We start from the raw sequence: 15,316 nt of genomic DNA, 5'->3' as shown, positions 1-15,316 counted from the left end.
GCCTGACAATTTGCTACTCTAATACTAAGAGAAGGAGTTGAAAACACATTTCTGCCAGTTGTGCCATGTTTTTTCTTTTTGTGTCAGAAGATGTGGAATACAACTGACTCCTTTAAATCTTTGCACTGCCACCGCCACCACAACAGAATAAGGGTAAGGTGTATGAAAAAACAAAATCTCTTCATAAAGTAATTGATAATTTGTCTGTTTTTTTCAATATAGCCGAACATGATGCAGGAGAAGTCCAAACTGCCCTTGCACATTGCAACAGAAAGGTAATCTTATTTTTTTGATGGAGAATACAAGATGTTGAATACAGGGTAAATGGTTTCTTCCAACATGACCAATGGAAATTTCAATATAATAGATTTGATACCATTCTTTTCTACAACTTCATGGAATTGCAATGCATCCTCAGATGGAGAGAGTGCCAAAATAACCCCAATGTTGTCATCCTGAGAATATTATTCATGTTCTGATTTTAGCTCTTGCTAGTCAACCTGAGCCACAGGCTCCCCTCTTCTGCCTCTGATAGAGTATCAGGAGTTATGGTAGGAGAAAGCTCTCTAAAAGCAGGTGAAATAAATGGGTCCAGGATCTTAGGAATGAGACTTTCTGTGACCCCTAACAGGAGAGGGATTTCTACCCTGACAGGAATGTGGAACATACTTATACAGCCTAAGCAAAGGCCAATAGGGCCACCCAGCCCTGGACAGTATCTGCCAATCATACCAGCAACCAAACTCAGACTCCATTTCATATTTAGGAAGGTGCTACGTTCTGTATCCAGATTTTAGAGGTGTTATTTCTTATGAGAATGGAACCTAGAAAGTGTATCAGTATATCTAATGCATTTTTTCCTTGGACTGTAGATCGAATCTCAGATCCAACTCAGAAATTACTGGAGAAACTACCAAACCTGGCATTTGTGTAAATGAGAAGGGAGAAATAACTTCATTGGGAGAGCCCGAAGGTATTTAGCAGGTGGAAGGTAAATGCAACAACTTTGTCCAACGTTCTCCTTTTCTCTGGCAGGGAGCTACAAGCAGGACCACTTCCAGGGTGGCCTCTCTTCCTATCACCTTTCCCTTAGGAGATGAACTTGCAGCTCTGACACTCCTAAAAGAATTTATAGTTTTAAAGCTTTATTTAAAAATATAGAAAGCTTTATTTAAAATTATATTTAAAAACAGAAGTATTTACTCAACACGTTTGTACTCTGGTAAGGTGTAACAGGGAAAACAAATTTGCAAAAATACCTGGTCTAAAATCTGTTAGAAAAGGAAGAGACTCCACATTCTGATTACAATGTCTCAGGACTTGATCTAAACTCTCAGATTCCAAATCCCAACTGACACCATCTTCTGTGTCGTCACTCTGCTGGTTAAGGATCTCTGCTGATTCTAGGCAAATGTACACCTAAGAAAAGAGAGAAGGGTCTTATAAAAGGCAAAGATTACAGCTTTTGCAGGCACATCAGAATTAACTGCCATGTTTAATAAGTGATCAAGGGATATTAAGATTTATTTGTCACTAAGAAACACTGCTCTTTCCCCTAATCCTTCTTTCCTCCACCCCTTAAGATTAGTTTTACATTTTATACTCTGGGTTTAAAAAAAAAATATGAAAAGTTCAAGGCAACCAGTTACTATTTATTAATGCCACACCTTGTAGCCATGGTAACACAAGCCCTGTATATATGAAAGTGTGCAGGTGTTAGACTTCCACATAGGCTTAGCCTAATTCAGGGTTCCCTCCCACTCCTTTGGATCTGCCACTATAGAGCATTAAAAAATTTGCACAGATTCAATCTGAAATTCATGAAAAAACTTCTAAAATGGTGGATTTATCTTGCTAAGCATGAAAATATTCTATTTCATCTAAACTATTTTAATATGGTCAATTAGTATAAATGTGTGTATCAGTATAAATAACAAGCAAATAATTCTAGTAGATAGAGCAAAACTTTCATTAATATACAAAGCTATGGTCAGCATCAAATCTTTCTTCTCTTATGCCTCTCTATTCCATGCGGAACGTAGGACTTTCACCATTGCCTTCCGTCTTTGCCAGTCTCCTGTGGCAGTCTTTGATTCTTTCCATGTTATTCTGATAGCTTTCAATTTTGCTTCTACTGTGCATTTCCATGTTATCCTCTTTCTAACTCATTGCCTCTTGCCCTGGGGGTTCCAGTTCAATATCTGTCTCATGTTATATTATTTGGATCTTTCCTCTATGAATGTCCTAGCCATCTCTATTTTCGTTCTATAATTTCCAGTCCTATTCGCTTTTGTTTCATCCTCCTCCAGAGTTTGTCGCTTGTGATTTTTTTCTGCCCATCTAATACTGAGGATTTTCCTAAGGCAGCTGTTGATGAAAACTTAAGAGTTTAGATAGTGAAGTCTTCAAAAGTCTCCAAGTTTCAGCACCATATAGTAAAATCAACTTTATGATGATTAAATATTTCAAGTTTTGTTAGAGGACTAGATTTCTGTTTCTTCAGATTGATTTTAGAGTTACAAAAGCATGTCTTGCTTTTGCTATTCTGGCTTTAATGTCTTTGTTTGTTCCACTGTTGTACTTAAAATGCTGACAAGATATGTGATATATTGTATTTCTTCTTTGTCAGCCCCAGAAAGAGAGATTGTTGTTTCTTGTTGTGTGTTGATTCTAATGGTTTAAAAACAATGAGAGTTCTGTGGCACTTTAAAGACTAACTAATTTAATTTTTGTAGGCATAAGCTTTTGTGAGACTCAGCTCACTGTCAGATGCAGAGGTAGAATGATACAGTAAATAGGAAACATAGATATACAAGTGCATAGAGAACAATGGGGGAGGTGGATGAAAGCCGGGTACTTGAGGGCTAATGACAGTCATTGAGTAGGAGATGAGAATGGGTGAGCAAAGCAATTACCTTTTGTAATGAGAGAGCCATTCCAAATCTCTGTTTAAACCCAGTTTGAATGTGTCAAGTTTGCAGATCATTTCTAACTCAGCAGTTTCTCACTGAAGTCTGTTTTTGGAGTTTTTTTGGGTTTTTTTTGGAGAAGTACGGCGACTTTCAGGTCAGTGACAGCGTGCCCTGGGAGATTAAAGTGTTCTCCAACTGGTTTATGGATGTTATTATTTTTTATGTCTGATTTGTGTCCATTTATCCTTTTGCATAGTGATAGTCCAGTTTGGCCAATGTACATTGCAGAGGGGCATTGCTGGCACATGATGGCATATATAACATTAGTGGATGTACAGGTGAATGAGCCCCTTATGGTGTGATTGATGTGGTTAGGACCTGTGATGGTGTCACTAGAGTCGATGTGTGGGCAGAGCTGACCACGGGGTTTGTTGCAGGGATAGGTTCCTGGGTTGGACTTTTTTGTAGGGTGTATGGTTGCTGGTGAGTATTTGCTTCAGGTTGGGGGGCTGTCTGTAAGCCAGGATGGGTCTGTCGCCCACTGCCTGAGCGAGAGATGAATCATCTGCTAGGATAGGTTGTAGATCTTTAATGATGTGTTGGAGAGATTTTAGTTGGGGACTGTAGGTGATGACCAGTGGGGTTCAGTTGCTTTCTTTGTTGGGTCTGTCCTGTAGTAGGTGACTTCTGGGTACTTGTCTGGCTCTGTCAATTTGTTTCTTCACCTCTCCAGGTGGGTATTGTAGTTTTAGGAATGTTTCATAGAGATCCTGTAGGTGTTTGTCTCTGTCTGAGGGATCAGGGCAAATCCGGTTGTATCTTAAGGCTTGGCTGTAGACAATGGATCATGTAATGTGTCCAGGGTGAAAGCTGGAGGCATGAAGATACGTATTGTGGTCAGTTGGTTTTTGGTATAGGGTGGTATTAATGTGACCGTCCTTTATTTTTATTGTAGTGTCCAGGAAGTGGATTTCTTGTGTGGACTGGTCCAGGTTGAGGTTGATAGTAGGATGGAAATTATTAAAATCCCAGTGAAAATCTTTGAGGGACTCTTTCCCGTGGGTCCAGATGATGAAAATGTCATCAATGTAGCGTAGGTAAAGAAGAGGTGTTAGGGGATGAGTTTTGAGGAAGTGTTGTTCTAGGTCAGCCATAAAAATGTTGGCATACGGTGGGGCCATGCGGGTGCACATAGCTGTGCCACTGACTTGAAGGTGTGGATTGCCTCCAAATCTGAAGTAATTGTGGGTCAGGACAAAGTCACAAAGTTCAGCTGTGAGGTGTGACATATGAAAGTTTTCTCAGCATTGATTTTCAATCATACTGCATGTGGATAGGCCTGTAAATCATTTGGCATTCATACCTCTATGGGAATGGGATAACAAGTTGATGTCATCTGCAAAGTCCAGGGCCTCTTAACTTCTGTGTGAAATTTCGTCCATTGTATTTCCCTTAGTTGTTCTGTGATCTCTCATATTACCCAATCCACTACCAGTAAAAAGACCATGGGTGACATCGTCTGATGCCCATAGTAAACTTGAATGGCTTAGTCAGTTCACTGTTATGTATTACTTGGCATGTCGTATTTTCATAGTAGCTCTGAATGATGTTCACAAATTTCTGAGAGATTCCATTGTGACATAGCAACTTCCATAAAACTGTTCTATCCACTGTTTCAAAGGCTTTTTAGTAATTTACCAATTCATATAAAGCAGTGACTGCCATTAGATCACAAGTTCTATGATGATACGTAGGATTACTATTTAATCTATACTTGATTTCTCTTATCTGAACCCTCCCTGTTCTTGTTGTAACCTTGAATCTATCACTTTCTTTATTCTATCTAGAATAACACATAAATATCTTACTTGGGATAGACAAATTGAATGCTCCTCCAGTTTTTACACTGACTGAGGGCTCCTTTCTTTAGCAGCTGGCAGCTTCACTATATGACCCTTTTTCCATACACTTGATATTTTTTTCCCTTCCCACATCTTTTGTAAGAGAACTATCAAAATGTCTATTGTGTTCTTCACACCTGCCTTCAGAACCTCCATTAGAATGTTATCTGGACCTTGTGCCTGTCCACTTTTTAATCGATTGACTACTCTCTCTACTTCTACTCTGGTAACAGGTCCCAGTTCGATGTCCAGATTTTCTCTTTCCTCTAAATCTGGGGTATAGTCCACTGGCTCACCATTCAGTAGTTGATTAAAATACTGCCTCTATAATCACTGCATTCAATTGTTTTGATGTCTTCATTCTTAAGTTACCCTCATTGTCTTGAACTGGTTGGTTGGTATTTGTCATTCTTCCTGACAGCTGTTTAATGTCGTACAGTGTCTTCATGTCATTTTGTGCTGCAGCAGTTTGTGCATTTCTTGCCTTTTTATCTACAACGTTTAATTGGTCTTTCCTAGCACTATTTTTGGCCCCTTTGTTCTTTGCTGCATATTCCTCCTGGAGTCAGAGTCTGCTCTTGTTTCAGTTTAATTTTCCATTTTCCTCTCATATAAATCAGGGTTACTTACCAGTTACTGTTGTTCTTCGAGATGTGTTGCTCATGTCCATTCCAATATAGGTGAGTGCACACCACCGTGCACGGGTTCCCGAAACTTTTTCCACTTAGCAGACCGCGTAGGGTCGGCTCTGGTGCCCCCGGGAACCCCGCGCACATGCCACAGTACATGAGGCACCACCAACCCTACGGCCCCTCAGTCCCTTCTTTCTGCCAACTCCGACAGTGGGGACAGAGGATGGGTGTGGAATGGATATGAGCAACACACCTCGAAGAACAATAGTTACTGGTAAGTAACCCTGTTTTCTACTTTGAGTGATTGCTCATATCCATTCCAATATAGGTGACTAAAAAGCAATACCTTGGAGGTGGGTAGAAGTTACCGATGAGCTGCCCTCAGCATGGCTCTGCCAAATCCCACGTCCTCTCTCACCTGCTGCACGATGGCGTAGTGGGACGTGAAGGTGTGCACCGACAACCAGGTGGCGAGTTTGCAGATGTCCTGCCGGGCACCCTCTCCAGGAAGGCCGCAGACAAGGCCTGAGCTCTGGTTGAGTGCGCTGTGATGACACCTGGAAGTGGCACATTCGCCTGCCCATAGCATCACTTGATGCAGGAGGTGATCCACGCAGAGATGCGCTGGGTGGAGACAGGTGATCCTTTCATCCAGTCCACCACTGCGACGAAGAGCTGCGTCGTTTTCCAGAAGGGCCTCATCCTGCCGATGTAGTAGGCCAGGGCTCATCTCATGTCCAGCGAGTGCTATCTCCGCTCCTCCTCCAAACCGTGTGGTTTGGGGAAAAACACGGAGATGAAAATATCTTGGTTATAATGAAACTGGGAGACCACCTTGGGCAGGAAGGCCGGGTGAGGTCTCAACTGCACCTTATCCTTATAGAATACGGTGTGGGGGGCTCCGAGGTCAAAGCTCTAATCTCGGAGACCCTCCTAGCCGAGGTAATGGCCACCATGAAGGCTACCTTCCATGAGAGGACGAGCAGAGGGCATGAAGCCATGGGCTCAAAGGGGGGCCCCGTAAGTCTGGAGAGGACCAGGTTGAGATCCCCGGGAGGCACTGGGTCACGGACCTGCGGATAAAGCCTCTCCACCCCCTTAAGGAACCTGACCGACATGGGGTGGAAGAACAGGGATCTCCCCTCTAGCGGCTGATGGAAAGCTGAGATGGCCACCAGGTGGACCTTCAGGGAGGCCAGTGCCAGACCCTGGAGCTTTAGCTGGAGCAGGTACTCCAGAATCGCCTGGATTAGAGAGAGGCGTGGCAGGATGCTCCGGGACTCTGCCCAGCAGGTAAACTGCCTCCACTTGGCCCGATACACAACCTGTGTTGAAGGTTTTCTGCTGCCCAGCAGAATTTGTTGGACCTGCGCCAAGCAGGATCTCTCCCACTCCGTCAGCCACAGATCTTCCAGGCCACGAGGTGCAGGGAGTCCAGGTCCGGGTGGAGCAGGCGACCATGGTCCTGGGAAAGCAGGTCGTGTCGTCTCAGGAGCTCCACTGGCGGTGCGATCAACAGGTCCATCAGCATACTGAACCAATGCTGTCTTGGCCAGGCTAGGTCGATGAGTATTATGTCCACCATGTCCCTCTTGATTTTCAAGAGGACTTTGGGGAGGAGCAGAATGGGGGGGACGTACATGAGGGTCCCCTTCCACTTCTGAGGGACGCGTTGAATATTCAGCCTGGCTCGTGACCCCAGAGCGAGCAAAACCTTGGGCACTTCTTGTTCCAGGACGATGCGAGTAAGTCCAGTTGGGGAACACCCCACTTGAGGAAGATGGAAGTCACCACCTCCAGGTGCAACGACCAGTCGTGGTGGGGTAAAAACGACCTGCTGAGGCAGTCCGCCTCATCGTTCCACACCCCAGGGAAGTGAGAGGCAGACAAGTGAAAGTCATGCCTCACTGCAAAGTCCCACAGGTGAATGACTTCCTGGCAGAGGGCCGAAAAGCATGCCCCCCCTGCCCACCTGTTGCTATAAAACATGGCTGCGGTATTGTCCGTCAGGACCTGCACCACCCTGCCCGTCAGGAACCTGAGGAAGATCTTGCACGCCAGTCTGACGGCCCTGAGTTCTTTTACATTGATGTGGAGGTGCCTCTCGTCCTCTGACCAGAGCCTCTGGATGCCTCAGGTGGGCCGCCACTACCGCCACGCACTTGGTGAATACCCTGGGGGCAGATGAGAGGCCAAAGGGCAGGGTCGTAAATTGGTATTGGGAACAAGCTACCATAAATCAAAGGAAGTGCCTGTGACTGGGAAGGATAGATACATGGAAGTATGCATCCTTCAGATCGAGGGCGGCATACCAATCTCCTGGATCCAGAAAAGGGATAATGGAGGCTAGGGAGACCATGTGAACCTGATCTGCTTGATGAATTTGTTTAGGCGGCGCAGGACTAATATGGACCTCCGGCCCCCCTTTGCCTTGGGGATGAGGAAGTATCTGGAGTAGAATCTTCTCCCTATTTCGTTTCGGGGAACCGCTTCCACCACCCCCAGGTCGAGGAGGGTGAAGAGGGAGGCTTGTTTGGGGGGCGGGATGAGAGCTGTAGGGCGTATCCTCGGAGGACTATTCCGAGGACCCAGGGGTCTGATGTAATGTTTTTGCCTATTCTTCGTAGAAGGGCTTTAGTCTCTCTAGAAAAGGATGGGACGGATCCAGGGAGACGGTATGGGTGCCACCTTCGGGCGCACCATCAAAATTATCCTTTTCTATTGCCCGAACCTTTGGGGGGCCCTTGCTGGGAGGCTGAGGATGAACTAGGGGGCCACCTATGTTGACCAAAACCCCTGTTTCTGTCTCTGCCCCTATTAGCTGGAAGGGCCTAGGTTGTTGTGGTGCCTGGGGCCGCGACTGACGCCCCAAGGCTTGGGGTATATAGAGGCCCAAGGAATGAAGCGTGGCCTGCGAATCCTTAAGGCCATGCAGCTTCTCATCAGTTTTCTCTGAAAACAGGCCTGACCCATCAAAGGGGAGGTCCTGAATCGACTGCTGCACTTCTTGTGAGAGCCCCGAGGACTGCAGCCACGAACACCGCCGCATGGCGATAGCAGAGGACATAGCCCTGCTTGCCGTGTCTGCAGCGTCACTGGCGGTTTGGAGTGCCGCCCTGGCCACAATGATCCCCTCCTCGAGGACCGTGGCGAAGTCCACTGCCTGCTCCTGGGGCAATGCCTCAGCAAACTGCCTGAGGGAGCTCCAGAGATTAAAGTTATACCTGCCCAGGAGGGCCTGGTGGTTAGAAATCCTGCACTGTAATGCCCCAGCTGAATAAACCTTTCTCCCAAATAAGTCCATTTTTTTGTTTTCCTTGTTTTTGGGAGTGGAACTTTGATCCCCTTGCCTGTCCCTCTGATTGGCCGCATCCACCACCAGGGTTCCCGGGGCCAGGTGTGTAAAGAGGAACTCGAACCCCTCAGCAGGGACATAACATTTCTTTTCGGCGCCCTTGGACATAGGGGCGACCGAGGCAGGGGTTTGCCACAGGGCCTTAGCAAGCTTAAGGACCCTGTCATGAACTGGCAGGGCCACCCTTGATAGGCCCTCTGCCCCCAGAACACTGAAAAGGGGATCCTCCTCTAATAGTTCCCTGACTTCCAGGTTCAGGTTAGAGGTCACCCTTTTCAGCAGCTCCTGGTGCACCCTAAAGTCTCTCAGTGGTGCTTTGTAGCCCCTGGAGGCTGCTTCATCTGGGGAGGACGACTGTGGGTGCTCACCCCCTTGGTGAGGGGGTGGCCCCGTGGAGGGTCCCTCCTCTGGGTCCGATTCCTCGTCCGAGGAATGGCCCTTATGTTCTGTGTCTGGTGCGGGGGGCCCCGACTGCACCCGAGGATGGGACGGACAGTGTCCCCTGTGAACCCCCCATGGGCCCCAATAGGGCCATTGCCAGGGACGCTGGGACCAACCTGGGGGTGGCATTGGCACCAGCTGATGAGTTGGCCTGGATCCTTGAGCGTCCTTGCGTTTCCGGGACCTGGAGTCACTGGAGCGGCGGTGCTGAGCCCGTCTCTGGCCCTTGCTGCTCTGCGCTGGGGACAGACCCCTTGATGAGTTCGAGGAGGCAGAAGAAGATCGCCGCCGTCTCCGCGGACGGTGCCGATGCAAGGAGGCGCGCTCCGAGGAGCTCGATGTGGAGGTCCATCGCCTCGGCACCGACGACTTCCAGTGCCACTTGCCCCAAGGGGAACGGGAACGGTGCCATCGGGAGCCTCGCGGTGCCGAACCAGACTTCAAAGACTGGGATCGGTGATGCATTGAGGTGGGCGAGTCCTTTGGTGCTGGGCTCCTCGCCAGTGACCGGGTCCGGTGCCGCCTGGACGAGCGGCTCGGTGCTGGGGACTGGGAGTGAGAGCTCTCTCTGCGCCACGAGGCAGCTCTCGAGTGGTGCCGCCTTATATGTGTTGCCTCCGGTGCTGGGGACTGACCTCGGTACCGCAGGGAGGATCCGCTCGACGAGCAAGGCTCGGAGCTGAGAGGGGAGCTTCCATGCCCTACCCTCGGTGACCGTCTGGCAGGAGACTTTTCCCATCGGGGGTCTCAACCAGCCTTCCGGGGGACCCAGTGTGGGTTTACCCTGGGACACCGGCCCTTTCTCCCTCGGCGGAGGGGGGGCTGGAGGCGTGGGCAAGGCCATCAGGGCTCTTGGCGCCTAACAAGCCTCTGGTGTCGACGGCACCTACAGGGGCACTCTCCCACCCCCACGAGTCGGGGGAGGATCCCTGCTTGGAGATGCAGGCACCGGAGCAAGCTCTATGGGCCGTGGCTGGTGCACCTCCACACTTGACCCCGCCCGTATTGGTGGTGCTGGGGAGTGTTTGTGCTCCATGTGCTGCCGCCTCTTTTTCTTCGGCACTCGAGATGCCTCCCTGCGAATAATGCCTCCCTGTGAATAATGGCATTCGATAACCGAGAATATAGTACGACGTGTCCAGCTGACAAAGTGATTTGTCTTGATGTAACCCATCTCATTTCATTTAGGCCAAGTATATATAGTTTATATCTCCCCATTTTTTTTGTTACTTTGGCTGTTTTACTGGGCTCATATAGTGTCCACAAATTCCATGTACCAATTTTGGTAATGGATTTTGGAAAGAGCAAATTCATCCATGGAGTAGCTTCCTTGGAGGTTTGGCCACTTCGTATTTTCATATCTCTTCTAGATCTATTTGAATAGAGTTGGATTGAGTCTGTTAAACAGAGCAGTAGTGTGGTTTCTGTAATGACTTTGTTTTATACAGGAGCAGGTTGTTAGCCCACTCTTAACCCTATATCAGGAGGGCAGGTGGACTGCTTTTAGTCTGGCTCCTACCCTTTGACCTGTCTGGCCTGGGTGACCTTTTCCCTACCACTGCTGTGTCTCTGCTGCCCATGGTGGCTTGGAGACCAGAGGTGCCCACGGCTTGCCCCAGTGGACAGAAGTGAGGTTCCCCCCTTGTGGTGGCATCTCAGAGCTGCCAGGTTCGTACCGCTGCTGAGTCCCTGCCACCTGCAATGGCTCAGGGCTGGGGGGCCCCGCCAGCAGCTGCTCAGATTGGACACATTACCAACCAGGTCAATGAATAGTTCAGATCTTACCCAAATACACATGCTTAAAGCCAGTGCTTATTAACTAAACTAATATTTATTTAAAAAAGTAAGAGTACTGGTTAAAAGATCACATACATACAGACGAGAATAAAAGTTTATAAGTCAGTTTCAAAGTCGAGATGATAACTGAGTTGCAAAGTTCTTAATTTGCAAAAGTCTCTGGAAATTACCCAAACAGTTTGGGGGTCATCAGTCCTTGTTTAAAGCTTCCTTGTTAGAAATCCAGTCCAGATAAATTAAGCAGGAGATACAGACCAAATAGTTCATGTACAGAGTCTGTATAATTTCTTCCATAAGAAATACCAGGGTGAACCAGTCTCATAACTGGGACTTTTGATTGGAGACTTGAACCTCCCCTGATGAAATCCAAGCAGTCCTAAAATAAAAAGTACTGGGTCCGAGGCTTCTTTTATAGTCTTTTAGCAGGCTATCAAAGCCACTTCACAGGAGATATTACAGTAGATAATCCTTGGACATAATAGGCATTTGTGGCTTTGAAGTAACCACTCTATTTCCCAGGTACACATTTGTAATTATTCATCGAACAGTTAATAGACAGTTTACTTAAACCTCAAAGATAAATACAGACAAATGCTGTTATTACACCCAAGGTTCATCTAAATGTTAATCCATTTTGATCTTTGAATCAGTAGAACAATAATAATAGACAGAAAAGCATTTTATCTACATTGTTAACCTCTAACAAGATAAAGGTAAACAGCATCAACTAACTACCAACAATGCACTTGCATTTCAAGGCTCTATAGCCTATACATGGCTGTTAGCTATTTACAAGGAATGGCTTTAATTGTCATTTCAATATCTTTAAATATGTCCTCAAAGGTTGATTTTGGGTTATTTCAGCCTGCTAGGCTTAACTCTTCCTGGCTCATTGTCACAGGGGCAGTCATATTTTGTAACAGTTATTAAACAAACAACATTTATAACACATACCTCATTAGGTGACACAAGGTGCTTAACTCTAACAGGAAAAAGTTCTCCTGGAATAGGCAGTGATGGCATTGTATATGGTGGCAAAACAGAAGCCCCTGCTTCAGATAACAGCAACTCCTAGAACAAGACAGGATTTAGTTAGGCTTCACATTTTGGTAACAAATTTGCATGTTTTCCCTTCTATGACTTCTGATTAACTTCAGAGGAGTTATTTGTGTAGATTCAAATAAGGTAAACAAGACATTCCTGAGGACAAAGAAAAATGAAATCAAATTAAAATTAAAATTCTTCTTAGTTCCATTTTTTTTAATCTTCCATTTTAAGCAGATAAAAAAGTCAGAACTAAATCAGTCAATGTACAAATTTTGTTTAAGGAGGATGTAAATAATTAAAGAAAGCTATTCAGAGGTAGTCGTAAACTGTTATTAAAGAAATAAAATGAGATCTCTATTTGACAAGGTCCCTCACCATAGGCTTTTAAGCCAAGAAAGCAATCATGGGATAAGAGGAGAGGTCCTCTCCTGGATTAGAAACTAGTTAAAAGACAGGAAACAAAGGGTAGAAGTAAAAGGTTAGTTTTCAGAATGGAGAGAGGTAAATAGCAGGGTCCCCAAGGGATCTGTACTGGGACTAGTGCTGCTCAACATATTCATAAATGATCTGGAAAAAAGGGACAAACAGTGAGGTAGCAAAGTTAGCAGAGGATACACAAATTACTCAAGATAGTTCTTTGCAGTCAGCTCTGGACTTAACTAAAAAGGAATCTCACAAAACTGGGTGACTGGAAAACAAAATGGCAGATGAAATTCAATGTTGAGAAATGCAAAGTAATGCATATGGGATTAAGTTTTCCAAACTACATATACAAAATGATGGGGTCTAAATTAGCTGTTATCACTCAAGAAAGAGATCTTGGAGTCATTGTAGAGAATTCTCTGAAAACATCTGCTCAATGTGCAGCTGCAATCAAAAAAGCTAATAGAATGTTAGGAACCTTTAGGAAAGGGATAGATAATAAAACAGTAAATATCATAATGCCACTATCTAAATCCATGGTACGTTCACATCTTGAATACAGTGCGCACTTCTCATCACCCCATCTCAAAAAAGATATATTAGAATTGGAAAAGGTACAGAGAAGGGCAACAAAAATAATTAAGGGTATAGAACAGCTTCCATATGAGAAGAAATTAAAGAAGACTGGGACTATTCAACTTGAAAAAAAGACAACTAAGAGGAGATATGATAGAGGTTCTATAAAATCCTAACTGGTGTGGAGAAAGTGAATAAGGATGTATTATTTATTCCTTCACATAACACAAAAACTAGGGATCACCCAATGAAATTAACAGGCAGTATGTTTAAAACAAACAAAAAGAAATACTTCATCACACAATGCACAGTCAGCTTTTGGAACTCATTGCCAAGGGATGCTGTGAAGGCCAAGACTATATCTGGATTCAAAACAGAACTAGGCAAGTTCATGGAAGATGGCTAATGACCATGCTCTGGGTGTTCCTACGCCTCTGACTGCCAGATGTGGGACTGGACAACAGGGGATGGATCACTTCATGATTGTCCTGTTCTTTTCATTCCCTTTGATGCATCTGGCATTGGCCATTGTTGAAAGACAGGATACCAGGCTAGATAGATCATTGGTCTGACCCAGTATGGCCACTCTTATGTTATGTACTTTATTTGATGCTAAGAGTAAGAAGATACTCCAGCAGAATAAAACAGATAGTTAGGTATGACTTCTCCACTAAAAGATAAATACAGATGTATAGCCAAGCATTGATCAACAGCAAATACTAAAAATCAATCCATGGCTTCCCTCCCAAAGCAACAACACAATATATAATGCACTTTGCTGACATACTGAAAAGTCCTTTTAAGTTTTTTCTTTAACAGGAATAAAGAGCTTCAACCATTTCAAGAAAGCAGCAAGTCTTTAAACGGAATCTGAATAAAACAGAGACTGGTGACCTGTCACAAAAGCATCAGGTAAGGTAATGAATTTTAGGTGATCAATTGTAAAAAAACCCCCACAAAATCTAAACTTACCCACCACATACACTGAACATTAAAACTTACCTCAAAGCTGATTTTCCAGTTATCCTGAAAATACTTTTCACTGTAATGTATTATTTCCTAAAAAGCAAGCATATTACAGTTCAATTTAGGTTCCACCTAAAAGATGTAGATAAAATTAAACGAACACTTACAGCAGATTTTTCAGGTAATATTTCCTTAATTCATAATATATACAGGCTGCCTTGATTCAGGAAACTGCTTACCTCTCACTGATATCAATGGGACTTACGCACATATTTAGGTACTTTTATGAATTGAGGCTTTAGAACTTGATTCTGCAGTCTGCATTCAAGTAAAATTTCCACTGAGTTCCAATGGGAATTTTGTCTGAGAAATGCAGGATTAAGCCAATTTGTTAACAAAAATGGAATCCATATATAAAAAAATGTAGCGTTTTCTAGTAAGGATGGACCAACCCTCCCTGAATGTGCTCACCTGAATTTTTTGAGGTGTGAGGTGTAACTGGCTAGGTGGTAGTACTGGTGAAAAGCATCTTGCAGTTATAACAGATTACGAATTGAACATGAGTCAACCATGTGATGCAGCTGCAAAAAAGGCTAATATAATTCTGGCATATATTAACAGGAGTGTCAAATGTAAGACATGGGATGTAATTGTGTCACTGTTCTCTGCACTTGTGCGGCCTCAGATGGAGTACTGTGTCCAATTATGGGCTCCACACTTCAGCAAAGTGGTGGACAAATTGAAGAGAATGCAGCGGACAGCAAAAAAAAAAAAAAAAAAAAAAAGGCTAAGAAAACCTGACCTTTGAGGAAAAGTTAGGAAAAACTGGGCATCTTTAGTCTTGAGAAAAGAAGACTGAGGTGGTGACCTGCTAACAGTCTTCAAATATGATAAAGGCTGTTATAAAAAGGATTGTGATCAATTGTTCTCCATGTCACTGGAAGTAGGAGAAGTAGTAATAGCTTAATCTGCATCAAGGGAGATTAAGATTAAATGTTAGGAAAAACTTTCTAACTAGAAGACTAGTTAAGATGTGAAATATGTTCTCAAGAGAAGTTGAGGAAACTCCATCGTTGGAAGATTTTAAGAAAAAGGCTGGACAAACATCTGTTGGGTTGGTCTAGGTTTACTTGGGCTTGCCTCAGCACAAAGGGTAGGACTTGACTTCTCAAGGTCTCTTCCAGCCCTACATTTCTATGATAAGGTGCAGAGCAGTAAGAATATAAAGTGGAACAAAAACAAAGAATAGAAGAAAAATCTTGGCTT

General features: G+C 44.7%; 1 protein-coding gene across 1 annotated transcript in view; it reads right to left on the bottom strand.

Moving 5' to 3' along the window:
* RNF17 (ring finger protein 17) overlaps nt 1-15,316 on the bottom strand; it is a 231,571-nt gene that overhangs the window by 22,765 nt on the left and 193,490 nt on the right. Inside the window, exons 34-36 of the mRNA XM_067562728.1 lie at nt 14,087-14,143; nt 11,993-12,109; nt 1,260-1,419 (exon numbers count right to left, since the gene is read on the bottom strand). Of these exons, the coding sequence (XP_067418829.1) occupies nt 1,260-1,419; nt 11,993-12,109; nt 14,087-14,143 (334 nt within the window). The remainder of the gene's footprint in view (nt 1-1,259; nt 1,420-11,992; nt 12,110-14,086; nt 14,144-15,316) is intronic.

The sequence above is a fragment of the Emydura macquarii genome, unplaced genomic scaffold (genome assembly GCF_026122565.2).
Source record: "Emydura macquarii macquarii isolate MOO-44397 ecotype Brisbane River unplaced genomic scaffold, CSIRO-AGI_Emac_v2 contig_2473, whole genome shotgun sequence".
NCBI lineage: Eukaryota > Metazoa > Chordata > Testudines > Chelidae > Emydura > Emydura macquarii.
This window is presented reverse-complemented; position numbering and strand designations above follow the sequence as displayed.